This window comes from Piliocolobus tephrosceles, chromosome 17, assembly GCF_002776525.5.
Source record: "Piliocolobus tephrosceles isolate RC106 chromosome 17, ASM277652v3, whole genome shotgun sequence".
In the NCBI taxonomy this organism is placed as follows: Eukaryota; Metazoa; Chordata; class Mammalia; order Primates; family Cercopithecidae; genus Piliocolobus; species Piliocolobus tephrosceles.
The window spans coordinates 42,348,191-42,363,558 of record NC_045450.1 but is presented as its reverse complement, the minus strand read 5'-3'; the positions used below and the strand labels follow the sequence as shown (position 1 = coordinate 42,363,558).

The 15,368-nt window shown below is 52.0% G+C and overlaps 1 protein-coding gene across 2 annotated transcripts in view; it reads right to left on the bottom strand.

Moving 5' to 3' along the window:
* ADGRG3 (adhesion G protein-coupled receptor G3) overlaps positions 1 to 13,563 on the bottom strand; it is a 21,942-nt gene extending 8,379 nt beyond the window's left edge. The window contains exons 1-8 of one of the 2 annotated variants that reach the window (XM_023210045.1): positions 13,343 to 13,563; positions 8,361 to 8,514; positions 5,369 to 5,507; positions 3,385 to 3,531; positions 2,386 to 2,520; positions 1,843 to 1,882; positions 1,416 to 1,516; positions 1,164 to 1,276 (exon numbers count right to left, since the gene is read on the bottom strand). In XM_023210045.1, the coding sequence (XP_023065813.1) occupies positions 1,164 to 1,276; positions 1,416 to 1,516; positions 1,843 to 1,882; positions 2,386 to 2,520; positions 3,385 to 3,531; positions 5,369 to 5,507; positions 8,361 to 8,514; positions 13,343 to 13,400 (887 nt within the window). In that variant the 5' untranslated portion in view covers positions 13,401 to 13,563. The remainder of the gene's footprint in view (positions 1 to 1,163; positions 1,277 to 1,415; positions 1,517 to 1,842; positions 1,883 to 2,385; positions 2,521 to 3,384; positions 3,532 to 5,368; positions 5,508 to 8,360; positions 8,515 to 13,342) is intronic. The other variant, XM_023210046.1, reaches the window with a different exon arrangement.
* Positions 13,564 to 15,368: the final 1,805 nt, after the last annotated feature.

The following is a 15,368-nucleotide window of genomic DNA, read 5'->3' as shown; positions in this document are numbered from 1 at the left end:
TCTTTCTTTCTTTCTTTCTTTCTTTCTTTCTTTCTTTCTGACAGAGTTTTGCACTTGTTGCCCAGGCTGGAGTGCAGTGGATCTCGGCTCACTGCAACCTCCGCCTCCTGGGTTCAAGCAATTCTCTTGCCTCAGCCTCCTGAGTACCTGGGATTACAGGCATGTGCCACCACCATGCCCAGCTCATTTTTTTTATATTTTTAGTAGAGACAGAGTTTCACTATGTTGGCAAGGCTGGTCTTGAACTCCTGACCTCAGGTCATCTGCCTGCCTTGGCCTCCCAAAATGCTGGGATTACAGGCATGAGCCATTGCACCCAGCCTTCTATATTTTCATTTTGGACTGGGCTCAGCAAACGATATGTCCTGCACACACACACACACACACACACACAAACACACACACCCACACACAGACACACACATGAATGTGCATAAAAAATTGTGAAAACTGAGCAAAGTCTATGTTCTAGTCAATAGTACTGTACCACCAGCTACTGGTTTTGATATTGAACTACAGTTGTCTAGGATGTATCCATGGGGGAATCTGGGAGAAGGAACCAGAGGACTCTTTGCACTATTTTTGCAGCTTTCTGTTTTATCTCAAAGTAAAAAAAATTTTTTAAACCCTTCTTAATCCTGGGATTCATCTTAGAATACTTGGAAAGAGGAGATCTCTTTTATTTCTGCCTAAGCAGCTAAGGACCTATGATGCAATCCTGAGGCAGCCAGGGCCCCTGAGGGTGGTGAGGCTGCCCGATGTGACTGTCAAGGGGTGAGCAAAGCTGTGAAAGGCAGAAGGAGATCAAGTCCTGGGGACCTCTTTTGACCCCCCCCCCCGATTGAACCCTGCCTGAAGTCCATGCACCTTGGGTTTTTCAATTACATGAACCCTATTTGCTATTTGCTATTCTCAGTTATGTGAACCACACATTCCCTATTATGTTTAAGCCAATTTGAGTTGAGTTTCTGCCACTTGCTCCTGAAATAGCTCTGACACATTTCAACCCCCAACCCTATTTTGGGATGAAGATACTTGTGGAGAAGATAATGTGTGGAGAGGACATCAGTCAGAGGCTGCACAACCTGAGTGCTTCCCACCCTGCCCTGCTGCCTCCCTTGAGGGTGGGAGAGAGACACGGTGGGGAGGTAGGGATCACTCACCTCAGGACAGCATAAAGAATAATGGTGAAGGCCAGGAAGATCATGGAGACCCCACAGCCCGCTTGGGAGATGCGTGTGAGGATGTGCACCGTGGACTGGTCCAAGGTGGGTCTCTGTGGGTGACCCCAGAACCAGGACTACATCAGTTGGAGGCCAGGCTCATATACCCCAAGACCACCAGGCAGCTCTCTCCCCTGGGCAGGAGCTGGAAGCCCCTGGGATGGCTGGGATCAGAGTGGAGGGGGCTGTTACCAGGAGCAGGGCGAAAAAGGTCAGGTGGTCACAGCAGCACACGGTCCCCTCAGGCACGACCTCCGTGGAGCAGCCCTCAGAAGCCCAGTCTCCAGTGGGCCCTGGAGAGGAGGCCAGGGGAACAGAGGGGAAGGGAATATGGGGGGGGAGGGGAGGGGAGGGGAGCATAGAGGGGAAGGAAATATAGGGAGGGGAGGGGAGAAGAGTGGGGAGGGGAGGGGTGGAGAGTGGGGAGGGGAGGGGAGGGGAAAGGGGGGAAGGGAATATAGGGAAGGGAGGGGAAGGGGAGGGGAAGGGAGGAGAGGAGGGGAGGGGAAGGGAGAGGAAGACAGGAGAGGGACTCGACCAGTGGAACCTGCCCCGCCCCACAATGGAGCCCATACCCTCCTTTCCTGTCTTACCCCAGAGAAGGTCCTCCAGGCCCTACCTTTAGTCACATCCCAGAATACACAGGTGAGGGTCATGTTCTGAAAGGAAGAGTGGAAGTCAGGGGAGAGGAAAAGGGAAGGCTGGGGGAGAGCAGGGGAAGCGTGAGGACGGTGTGTTTCCCCGAGGCCTAGCGTGAATGTGCATTCGGTAGAAGGCAAGGTTCACGCCCATGGGCCACACAGAAAAATTAAGTGCATCATTTGATGAGCCCTGGGCCGGCATGTGAAGGGCGCGACTGTGGTATGGGGCTGTGGGCAGGAAGGTTTGCCTGTCTGCATGCATGTGTGCGTGTCAGGGGAGCATGGGTGTGGAGGATGTGGAATGCTGTGGGTATGCATGCGGGCTTGCCAAGTCCTCATGTGTGCCTCTATGGTGTGTGGCCTTGGACCCAATTATGTGTATGGTCCTGATGGCTCCTCCTGGGTGACTGTGGAAGGGTAGGGGACAGATGTGTAGTGTCCCATGCAGGGCCCATAGGCCCAGGTGTGCCCACCCGCCTGTCTGCCCTGCAGTGACTGCCAGGCCTGGGCAGGGGACTCACAGGGGGTGGACGCTGGTGGGAGAAGACAATCTCCAGAGGCTCAGCCAGCTTGGTGACATGCATTTGTCCCACACTCAAGCCCACCAGGTGATTATTCAACACGCCGCTGCCATCTCCCAGGCCGAGCTGGGGGCCCTGTGAAAGGGGAGATCGGGGAGGCTAGGCTGCAGAAGGGGCCATCCCAACCTACCAAGGCTGGGGTTCCTAGGAGCCTCCAGGAACCCATGGCCTTTGCTTGGAGGGCAGAGTTCGAGAACAGGGGACCAGGGAGCTAAGGAGTCACGGGCAGCCTCCTCCCTGCTGCTCCCAGTGGTCTCCTGCTTGGGCTGGGCCAAGCAGGTCACCTGGCTGCAAAGCTGTGCACGTGACAGCGCTCCATTGCTGGCCTCCAGCGTTCCTCTGCCCTCTTAACTAGAGGGAGCACGGGGCTAAGATCAGCCAAGAAATGCAAGTCAGCGGGGAGCACAGCATGCCCCTGAGGGTCTTAGCGTGAGTGTGTATTCGGTAGAAAGGGGGCTGGTGGGGGGAGCACACCAGCCCTCAGGGGTGCCCGTGTCTGCACAGGAGTGGATGCACACCTCTGGGTGCACATACCTGGTACACACATGTGCAAGGGCATGGGTACACTTGCTTGTGTGGATATGATCACAGTTGAGCACATGGGATTGTGCGTGCACAGGAATAGAAAAAGACACGCATGTTTGTGCAGGCATGAGGACACACAGGGCACATGAACACCCTCAGGATACACAGATGAGCCAAAGGGCACTGATGTGTGGGGGTCAAACATCTGAAAGCGTGTGAGCAGTGTGAGTCTGAAGGCCATAGACTCTAGCAACAGGGGTCTGGGATGACCACGGGCTGCGTTGGAAACACTAAGAGGCTCACTACCTGCTCCGTCCCCACCGGATCCCTCAGCAGACTCCAGTGATAGCAAGCTGTGGCATGGGGCCCCCAGAGGACCTAGCACTTAACCTTGGAGCTTCCCTGAGTCCTTACCTTGAAGAGAGTCCCTGAACCGATGTCCAGAATGGTGATGGCCAAGCGGACCTCAGACCTATTGCCTGGCAGGGATCGAAAAAAGCTCTTGGGAAGCCGCACTCTGTCAGGAGGCTTGTCCTCATCCTTCATCACCTGCCTCGGAATCTACAACCACAGACACAGCAGCTCCCATCAGTGCCCAGCCCCCAACACAAGTCCTGCCACTCCCCCAGCTGGGAGGGGAAACAGGCACACTGGGTAGGGGGCAGCACCTGGGACTGTCAGCTCTGAGAAGCAGGACGCCTGGGACACAGTGCAAGCTCTGCTTGTCACAGGCTATGTGTCCCTAAACAAGTTATAGCCCTTGTGGAGCCTCGGTTTTCCCAATACAGAGAGTAGAGCTAAGCTTGTGCCTGTTTGGGCACCTGACGCCTGGGCAAGCTGAATGTGCAAGTATGAGGACGGCTGGAGGGCGTGTGCTTTTGGCCAGAGCCCTAACAGTCCCAGTGTTTACACAAGGCTTGATTGTGACAGTGTCTGACTTCTGACTCAGGAATAAACGGAAAGAATAAAACTGTCAGGAAGGAAGTTCAGGAAGCGAGAGAACAAGGGCAGAGAGGGAGGACACACACATTTACTCTGAATGTGAAATCCTGCCTGCCCAACAATACCTTTTTTAAAAAACAAAGAATCGTCAAAATATTGAAATACATTTCAGTGGTCATTGCAAAGCATGGTTTTGTGTTTTTTTTTTTAGATGGAGTCTCATTCTTGTTGCGCAGGCTGGAGTGCAGTGGTGCAATGGCACTATCTCAGCTCAGTGCAACCTCCGCCTCCCAGGTTCAAGCAATTCTCCTGCCTCAGCCTCCCAAGTTGCTGGGATCACAGGCATGCACCACCATGCCCAGCTAATTTTGTATTTTTAGTAGAGACAAGATTTCACCATGTTGGCCAGGCTGGTTTCGAACTCCTGACCTCAGGTGATCCATCCGCCTCAGCCTCCCGAAATGCTAGTATTACAGGCGTAAGCCACTGTGCCCACCCGCAAAGCATGTTTCATTCATTCTCTGAGCTCCCTGTTCCACTAAGGGCTACAGCCTGACCCACCCAGGGCCTGCCTCAGAAGCACCCCAAGCACACTGGCACAGGGGATTTATGGTTGGAGCTGAAGCCCCAACTTTCTCCTTCCCAGTCCAGACCCTCATCGAAAGGACATGTGGGTGATTTCTGGGGCCAGTGCATAACCCATGCAGAGGGCTCAGCTGCTTGAGTGACACACTAGAGGGTTGAGAAAGAATCTATCTTCCATTTCCCTTTCTCCAGACAAACCTAAAGGTACCTCAATGCTAACCAACTCACCTTGCAGCCTGAAGTTCCACCACCACATCCATTTCTTCTGGAAGGCAGGAGACTTTCTGAGCCCTCGCTATCCCAAGCATTCCCTGTGCATTATCTCATTTGCTCCTCTCATTCATCTTTTGTTTGTTTTGTGTTTCATTTTGTTTTTGTAGAGATGGACTCTCACTGTGTTGCCCAGGATGGTCTAGAACTCTTGGCCTCAAGCCGTCCTCCTACCTCGGCCTCCTCAAATTGCAGGTGTGCACCACTGCACCTGGCCATGGGAATCTTGAAAGTGGGCAATACCTTCATCTTTTTACAGACAGGGAAACCAAAGCTCAGAAAAGTAATTTGCGCCTGATCGCATTGGCTGGTCAAGAGCAGAGCTGGGATTTGAATCCAGACCAGCGTAAACCCAGAGTCTGTCCATTGAACCCTTTACCTCATTTCAAATATGTTCCCTCAGTAGAAGAGCTCAAGGAAATTTTAGGCTTGGAGGAGACTTAGAGCTCATTTTACAGACACAGCTCTGCCAATTGGGATGTGGGGGAGAGACAAGCCCTAATGAGCACCAATCACAGGATATAACTCTCTGAGAGTTTTGAAATATATGTCCAAGAAAAATAGGGTCTGAACCAGCCAAGAGGGCTGGGGAACTGCTCACCTGAGAGGGCTTCAGAGAGAAGTAGAGGTCTTCTGCGGTGTTGGTGCTGAGGTTCTGGACCAAAGCCTTCAAGAAAGGCATGTTCACCTTCTCCGTCAAACCTTCCTTCACCAGATGGGCCTCGAAGTTTAGCCAGTATCTGCAAAGGGCCAGGAATGTGGGGAGGGTAAGATCCTGCAGGCTGAGTTACTCACTCATCAGGCTCTTGGGGTGAGAGGGCCGACCCAAACTCTCAAAATAAAAACCCTGGGATCAGGGCAGGAGGAAGGAAAGTGGCTTGGGGGCCGTCCAGGCTGCTCCTGCAGGATTCCCACCAAGCATCCCTCTGAGTATTTTATGTGTTTGTCTTTTCTTGTGCATGTGGTAAAGTGCACATAGCGTAAAATTTACCATTTTAACCATTTTAAAGTGTCCGATTCAATGACATTAAGTAAGTCACAATGTTGTGCAACCGTCACACTATCTAGTTCCAGAACATTTTATCACCCCAAAGGAAACGCATACCCATGAAGCTCTCCCTTCCCCCCTCCCCCGGCCTCTGCCATCACTCATCTGCTTTCTGTCTCGGAGTTTGCCTATTCCAGATAGCTCACGCAAATGGAATCATACCACATGTAGCCTTTTGCTTCTGACTTGTTTCACTCAGCATAATGTTTTCAGGGTTCATCTGTGTTGTAGCGTGTATCAGTATTCCATTTTATTTTTGAGATGAAGTCACACTGTGTTGCCTAGGCTGGAGTGCAGTGGCACAATCTTAGCTCACTGCAAACTCTGCCTCCTGGGTTCAAGTGATTCTGCTGCCTCAGCCTCCCAAGTAGCTGGGATTACAGGCATGAGCCACATACCCAGCTGATTTTTTGTATTTTTAGTAGAGAAACACGGGGTTTCACCATGTTGGCCAGACTGGTCTCGAACTCCTGACCTCAAGCAATCCGCCCACCTTGGCTCCTCAAAGTGCTGGAATTACAGGCGTGAACCACTGCACCTGGCCCTATTTCTTTTTTTAAATTATTTTTAGTAGAGTTGGTGTCTCACTCTGTTGCCCAGGCTGGTCTTGAACTCCTGTCCTCAAGTGATCTTCCTGCCTCAGCCTCCCAAAGTACTGGGATGACTTTGGGCATGAGCCACCATGCCTGGCCCATGTATTTTATTTCTTTTTATGGATGAATACTATTTCATTGTATGGGGAGATCACATTTTGATTATGCCTTCATCCATTGAGGGACATTTGGGTATTTTCCTCTCTTTTTTTTTTTTTTTGGCTACTGTGAAAAAGTGCTGCTACAAATATTCATGTACAAGCTTCTTCTTCCTCTTCTTCTTCTTCTTCCTCTTCTTCTTCTTCTTCTTCTTCTTCTTCTTCTTCTTCTTCTTCTTCTTCTTCTTCTTCTTCTTCTTCTTCTTCTTCTTCCTCCTCCTCCTCCTCCTCCTCCTCCTCCTCCTCCTCCTCCTCTTCTTCTTCTTTCTTCTTCTTCTTCTTCTTTTTTTTTTTGAGATGGAGTCTCTCACTCTGTTGCCCAGGCTGGAACTCAGTGGAGAGATCTCACCTCCTGGGTTCAAGCAATTCTCTCACCTCAGCCTCCCGAATAGCTGGGATTACAGGCGTCTGCCACCATACCTGGCTAATTTTGTTGTATTTTCAGTAGAGACAGGGTTTCACCATGTTGGCCAGGCTGGTCTCAAACTCCTGACCTCAAGTGATCTGCTCCCCTCGGCCTCCCAAAGTGCTAGGATTACATGTGTGAGCCGCCGTGCCTGTCCCATGTATAAGCTTTTGTTTGGAGACTTGTTTTTAAATTCTTTTGGGTATATACCTTGGCAGCACAAAGAGGAGCCTCTGAACAGTTCTAGGGTGCTAAGAAGCTAGTGGATCAGCTGCAGGTGGGAATGGAAGCATTTTCAGGCCACCGAAATAACATGATCCAATGAGATGGCTGTCCTAACACCAAGCCTGAGAGCACAGGGATTTTACTCATTCCTTTAACACGTATTCATTAAGTACTAATACAAGCCACATGCTTTTCTAGGTATCCCAGAAGAGTTATGAGCAACTTTGATTAGGAGTGGGAGAAGGAAAGAGAGGCAGAGATATTTTTGGAGATGTCTCCTAAAGATGTTGTGTTTTAAACCCCTTCATCTCCCTCACCCCCACATCTAACCAGTCTCTTATCTTATTGAGTCTACATCATATCATCTCCCCCTTCCATCTCTCCTTTCCAAGTACACAATGCCAATTGCTGCTGGTGGTGCTGGCTTGGCCCTCACTGCCACCCAGAGCCCTGGTCATGTCTTCCTGCATCACCACCCCTGTAGCCATCCCTGAAGCCTGAGCGATCTTTCCAAAATGCAGAGCTGACTATACTCTACCTGTGCTTAAAATATGTCATTGCCCTGCCACACCCCTGCCATTGGTATAGCTTACACAACCCTTCACACCTTAGTCTCTGCTTTTATTTCCAGTCCTATCTCCCACCCATCGCATGTGCCCATTGTCTCTTCCATCCCCACGCAGTTTACATTGTTACAGTTCAAAGCATTGTAGTTATCCCCCATTACTCTCAAGTTCTGTTGCCTGTATCCCCACCATTGCTTAGATCCAACTGGAAAACTCCTATGCACCCTTCAAAGCCCTTTCCAGGTTTCCTCCTCTGTGAAGCCTTGGCCAACTTCCCTCCTCCAGGCTAACCTGGCACCTTGTCTGCCCTTCTGTGTATACTCTGGAGTCATCATTATTTGGGTCTGTGTCTGTCCTTCCACGACTCCCAAGGGCCAGGATAGGAGTGGATTCATCTCTAAATCCCCTAGATCAGTAGGGACCCCAGCTGCCAGAATGGGGGTGTTGGGTCAGGGGGACTGCGGTGTCAAACAAGGTGGAAGGGTCAGATGGCAGCAGCATTTTCTGGGGCCATGGGGTCAGATGGCCCCATCCCTTCCTGATAGGCCCCTTCCTAGCAGCTTCAAATTTCCCTTCCAGCTCAGGGGGCCCCCTCACCTCTGCAAGTTTTCCACATTGCAGGAGTCGCTGCCCCACTGCCTGCACTTGGTGAAGCATGAAGCCTTGTCATTCAAGTTGAGGATGTCGTACTTGTCTATGTTGTTTCTCCCCAGGCAGGTGTTTCTTGGCTGTTCAGTGGTCTTTTCCTGACCTAAGGAAGGAATGCAGAGAGTGTGAATGGGCTGGACGAAGATGGGCAACAAGGACGAGGAGCGGGGAAAGGAGCTGAGGCTCCAGAGTCTGGTGGTTGGGCTGGAATTCCAGCTCCATACATCACACCAATGGTGCACTTGAGCAGGATGCAGACCGTCTCTGGGGCTGTTTCCAAGGTAAAAGCAAATACCCCATCTCCCAGGGCTGGTAGGATGCTTTGGAAAAAGCATGTACAAAAGGCTTGGCACATGGCTTTGTCAATACAAGGTTTAATATGTTTGTGCTATTACTCCTTTACCCCTTCCTCCACGGAGTCTGCCTGGCTTTTCAGTTATTCCACATCAGATCTTCCAAAGCCCTTGTGACTGTGGCCTCCTGGTCAAACTCTTGGATGTATCCTGTCTTGGTTTGCCTCATTCTCCCATATTCACACTACAACCCTCACAGCTACTTCCTGGGACAGGTAGAAAATACACCAAACCAAGGTCCCTGGAGCAAAATGACTTGAGAAAGGTTACTAGGTAGTTGGAGGCTGCTCCAGGACTAAAGACCAGCTTTTGTGACTTTTCGTTCAGTTCCCTTTCACCTAACACAGGGCAGGAAGTGGAAGCTTTGGGTCATCTACTAGCTGTCCTGAGGCAACTTAAACTCTCTGAGGCTCAATCTTTTGCCAGCAAAATGGAGCTAATAATAGTTCCTTGCCAGTTTTGGGAAGGATTGGAGATAAAGGACATAGCTCATTGTAGGTGTTCAAAGAGTTTACCATGTTTAACGGTTTATTGCACAGCCTTCTAGAAATTTTGCAGAAGGTATGCATATGCAAGTATTTATAAGTACATCTTTTTTTAATTAAAAATGTTTTAATTGATTAGAGAGGGTTCTCACTATGTTCACTACGTTGCCCAGGCTGGTCTCAAACTCCCAGCCTTAAGCGATCCTCCTGCCTTGGCTGCCCAAAGTGCTGGGATTACAGGTGTGAGCCACCGCGCCCTGCCAATACATCATTTTTAAAATTTACACAAATAAGGTCACTTAACAATATATCTTTTTTTTTTTTTCTTTTGAGACAGAGTCTTGCTCTGTCGTCCAGGCTGGAGTGCAATAGCATGATCATAGCTCACTGCAGTCTAGACCTCCCAGGCTCAATTGATCCTCCAACCTCAGCCTCCCAAGTAGCTGGGGCTACAGGCACATGCCACCATGCCTGGCTAGTTTTTCATTTTTTAATGTTGCTTATTTTTATTTTTTGTAGAGACAGAGTTTTGCTGTGTTGCCCAGGCTGATCTCAAACCCCTAGGCTCAAGCAATCCGCTCATCCTGGCCTCCCAAAGTGCTGGAATTTATAGGCATGAGCCACCACGCTTGGACTAGCAATATATCATGAAAAACTTTCCACCTCATTCTTTATATAGTTGCAAACTATTCCATTACATGGACATTGTAACACTTTTTTTAAACCAGTCCCCTCTTGGTGGACATTGTTTTTCACAATCTGCCATAAAAATTCTTGAGTGTGCATCTTTCAGCTTGTGTTGAGAACTCATAGAAAACATTCCTATCATAGGACTTTCTGTATCTAACTGTATGTGCTTTAAAACACTGCCAGGAAGGCTGGGCGCAGTGACTCACGCCTGTAATCCCAGCACTTTGGGAGGCGGAGGTGGGCAAATCATGAGGTCAGGAGTTTGAGACCAGCCAGCCTGGCCCACATGGGGAAGCCCTACTAAACACGCAAAAATTAGCCGGACGTGGTGGTGGGTGACTCTAATCTCAGCTATTCAGAAAGCTGAGGCAGAAGAATTGCTTCAACCCGGGAGGTGGAGGATGCAGTGAGCTGAGATCGCACGACTGCACTCCAGCTTGGACGACAAAGAGAGACTCAAAAAAAAAAAAAAAAAAAAAAAAAACCAACAACAAAAATTCCTATTATAGGACTTTCTGTATGTGCTTTAAAAAACTGCCGGGTATTATTGAATTTCCCTCCAGAAAATGGTGCACCTATTTATACTCTCACTCAAAGTGGGTAAGAGTGACCATTTATCCACATGCCTATTATTCTATAGTTTACTAAACTTTTGAATTTTTGCCAGTCTGAGAGATGACATTGAATCTTATTTTCATTTAAGGAGTTTGAGCATCTACCTGTGTATTTGTGGCCACTTATATGTCTTTTACTTTGAATTGCTTTGTTGTATCCTTCTCCCGTTGAGGACGGGAAGTGGGTCTTGGCTCTGTGTCGTCACTATTCGGATTGCCCCCCAGGGACTGTTAGGAGAGCTCCGTCTGCAATGGGTGGTGCTGGGGGGTGAGGCGAGCAGGAGCTCACTTGCTTTCCATTTTTTATTTCCCTCTCTGCTTTTTGATTTTTAAAAAATCATGTCCAGTATTACTGTCACATTTTTTTTTAAAAAACTGTTCATTTTTAATCATTAAGACAAAAAAATACATGATAAAAATAATGGCTGAATAAAGAGTAACAGCAGAGTAAAAAAATAACATTTTAGAGTGGATTTTGTAATAATGGACTCTATATGTGATAATTTGTTTTAGATAGCTTGTAAAGGAACTGCAAATTTCTGTTTACAAAGATATTTATGATGCATTGTTTAATAGGAAATGAAAATGATAGATGGGCATTCATGTAATATGATCCATGTTTGCTTTTTAAATAAAGGGGAGAAGAGGGAGAGGAGGAGGAAGACAAACAGGGAGAGGGAAGAAGAGAGGAGAGGGGAGGAGGGAATGGGAGGGGAAGGAAGAGGATGGGAGAGAACATCGTCAGCTTGAGGGCAGGTGCCATCCTCTGCCATCCCAGCCCTGCTGTCATGAATAAACGCAGGTGCAGGCAGCCCCCTGGTGGGTGACATCAGAGACTCCCTCCTGGATTGCCATGAATTTCAGTGCAGGCATGTAAGTGAAGCTCTTGGCAAGCACCCTACACAGACAGGATCGTTAAATATCTTTTCCGTGTTTATTCTTTGAAGACACTGCAAGCATTTCATGCAGACAAGGAGACACTGTGTTAGGCCTGTGGGTGGGATAACGCTCGCCTACTCGCCCGACCTTCTGTGCTCCAGAACTTGGCCTCCATGGACTGCCTTATTTGGGGGTCAGCAAATGGGGAGTGGGCTGGAGGAGGGCAGGGTGGACATTCACCCCCACCTTGCATGGCTCCTTCAGCCCTTGCTGGCTCACCATGAGCAAATCACCGCCATTTCCCTCCTGCAGCCACAGTCTGGCTCCAGAAGCCCAGGGGGCCACTCCCTCCTGGGCCCTTTAGACCTCACGGTGCTGAAGGCCGCCTCAGGTGCCAGCCTGCCCAGCGACCACCCTCCTTGCTCCCCGTGCTCTGCCCGCACCTTTGTCACGTGTCCCTTCATGCCAGCCCCTCCATTGCATCCACCCCTGCTCAGGCATAACAGCTGGGTCTCACATGCGAGTCCCCACCACATTGTGTCACTCCTGCAGACTGTCAGCCTTTTGAGGGCAGGGGCCAAGTGGTACCAGCAGGAGCAGAGGGCACCATCGCTGCTTCCTGAATGAATGAATGAATGAATGGGCAAATGGATGAATGGAGACTAACACATCACTGTCCACACAGGAAGTGTGTAGACCTTCCTGTGTGTAGACCTCTCAAAGCTCCTCGCTCCATCAAATGGCTGCTGTTCTGCCCCAACCAGAGCACCCACATCACCATGGGGGAGACAGCATCGCCTGGAGAAGCCTTGAAGACCCAACCAGCGATGACAACTGGGGCCTGAGGACGCCCACGAGCCCCGGTCACAGCTGCCATCGGTGGCTCCGTTCATCCATCCATCAAGGGCTGCCCAGGACCTCCCGGGGCCACTAGGAGGACAGTGCTACCTCCCACCCTTTTTTGAGCCAGGGACTGATTCACTCCACTGAATCTCCCAATGGTTGAAGAGAAGACGGTTCTTCGAAGCCCAAAGCAGTTGATCTGTGTGGCCAAAGTCATGCGACCACACGCTGGACACACAGGGAGATGGACAGGCAGGCCCCTCACTGAGTCGGGAGCAAAACGAGAGCGGCCCGCAAGGCCCCAAGACAGGAGTACTGAGGAGGGAGCACTAACGGGGAAGCACCTCCCTCTGTCTGAGAGGGTTGCTAAGACACCACAGAGGCCAAGAAGGGTAAATGGAGCCGGCTAGGTGGGCAAGGGCTAGGGGGACAGCTTTCCTGGGAGAGAGGCCAGTAAAGGCAAGGCCTGGGCACTTCCACGGCCTCTGGAGACGCACCACGTGTTTGTGTGTGAGACAGGAGAGTGACGGGGAGGAGTGTGGATCCTGGCTCAGGCCACTGAGGACCAAGGGGTCGTGGCTGAGACTGGGAGAGGGAGCCAGTGTAGGGTGACATGTACAGGAGGAGAGGGCCAGAAGAACGAGGTGACAGACTTTCCTGGCCTCAGCTTCCAGAGTGTCCGAATACTGTCCCCAGGATCCCACAAGCCCGTTGGAGAATTGCCTGCCCAGGGCCAACCCCTGTCCCAGAGCCAGGCCTGTCAGGGAGACACAGCCCAGGTCGGGGAGTCAGGGAGCACCCTCCGACCTCCCCTATCTCCAGGGCACTTTGGAGCAACAAAGGGAACCTGAGACCAGTCCTGAGCAAAGTTTAGTGGAAGGACAGGACTGACCCAAAGGGACAGGGTAGAGGAGGTGCTGAGGCGGCCACGGCGGGTCTCGGAGGATACGTCCCAGACATCCCAACTCCTCACCCTCTCTAGTCCCTGTGTCTGTCCCTGGATCCCTCCCTCGGCAGGGCAGCGTTGGCCCAGCATGGCAGGAGGGGATGAGGAGCCAGCCACTCACCTGAGGTCGGCAGCAGGAGAAGCAGGAGCAGGGACCCCAGGCCCCTGGGCGTCGCCATCGTTGGTCAGCCTTGCCCACACCACCAGATTCCTGCAGCTGTCTGGCCGTCTGGCCCCAGGCTCTGCCGAGCTGGCCTGCCCCCACCCTGCAGCCCCACCGCTCTGGCTTCCTGTCTCCTCTTTCTCACCCTTCCTGCTCAATGGCCCCGTCGGTTGGGTTGTGAAAGGTGATCATGGGGAACTGGGTAGTGCTCCCAGTCTCACTGCACCCTGGGTCCACCTGCAGAGGGAGCTGCTGAGCCCACCGAGGTATGTGCCCCAGGGCCCCACTGGGGTGGATCTATGGGGCTAGAGGCTGGGTGGCCACAGAGGCCTGGCTCAGAGCAGACCCCTGGGAACTGTGATGAGCACAGGCTTTGGAGTCAGACGCACATACTCAGACCCCTCCTCTCACAAGCTGGGAGCCTCTCTGAGCCTCAGTTTCCTCCTCTGTAAAGTGAAGATGGCAATGGGGCTGCCTCCTAAGGCTGTGTCAGGGTTTGATGAGACCTGCAAGAAGCTGGACACAGAGCCTGGCTCTGGGCATGAGGACAAAGACCCGGATGGAGCCTGTGGCTTGAACCAGGCTGGAAGGCGTGGGAGGAGAGCAGGAGCTGACCCTGTGGCCTGAGCCTCCCCCACCAGCCTGGATAACAGGACAGTCCCACAGGCAGGGGAGCGGGAAGACAGGAGTGCAGCCCCAGGGGCTGGTCAGGTCTGGGCTGACATCCATCCTGGCCACTTCCTGGCTAGGTGACCTTGCATGCACTGTCTGTCACCCTGAGCCTCCGGAGGTGTGTGATGAACTCACGGATAACGCAGGCGGAGCCACTCAGCCAGTGGATGTGGCCATGACATCGCCTCTGATCATTAGAGTTGTGAAATTGTTGTCTTCACACCCCAGCTGGTCACTGATCGGGTGTGGGGGCGGGTGGCAAACACGCCTGGGCTTCAGCCTAAAGGAATTGGGGCTCCAGTCACTCGGGCTTCAACTCTGGAGGCCCCACGGATGCACTGTGGATGAGGTCATGGCCACTTGGAGATTGGAAGGTGAAGGGCATCCCGCCAAGATGTGTGGTTGCTGGCATCCCCCTCTGGCCCACGGGGCTGGCACTAGCCCTACTTAGCCTTGGGATCGAACTGGGGAGCCACTCGGCTCCCGCTGGCTTCCATTTCCCCTTCCTCCCTCTCAGTGTCTCCTGCTGAGCCCTTTGGGTCTGGGAAGGGGTAGGGAGGGGATGTCAGGGTCACTCACGGGGTGGGAGCAGGTGGGAATTCAGCATGGAGCAGCAGGTCAGAGTCCAGGGCTTCCAGAGCCCCGAAACCTTCCCCAGCAGGGAGGGCTGCAAAGGCAGATAAATGACTGGGCCTGCCACTGCTCCACACCCAGCCAGCCTTCTCCGGGAAGACCTGCAGACCTCCCTTCCAGCTGCAGGTGAGGGTGAGGTGGGGCAGTGGACTTGGATGTGCTGGGCCATCCTGGCGCCTGGGACCTCAGAGAGGCTTGCAGGTACCAGTGCATGAAGAAGGGCCTGGGGCTGAGCAGAGTGGAACTCTGAGCACCCAGCCCACTTGGGAATGCAGGCTCAGGGTACCTGGGGGGAGGGCAGGGGAAGGTCGGGCAGGGGAAGGTCAGGCAGGGCTGGAAGGAGGGCCACCTTTTCCTATGGCCCCTTCCCTGAAAGGCCCCATGGGGACCAGGGACTAGCCTGGAGCCACTCACAGAACCGAGACCCCCCTGATTTGTTTTTCTAAGACCACCAGAGTGGGCACAAAAGAACCAGCGAGTAGGCAAGGCTAAAAGCAAAACTGCAAATTTATTCTTTGGTCATCTAGCTTCAGGGACCGGAGCTGGGGGTGGGGGGGCAGAGTTTCTAATACAGTCCCGACAAGAGTGGGGGCTGAGAAAGCCCACCCCGGGCGCATCTGCTGGGAGCGACATTTCTAGGAGTGGAAGGGCAATAGGCGGGGCACGGGCATGTCGGGGG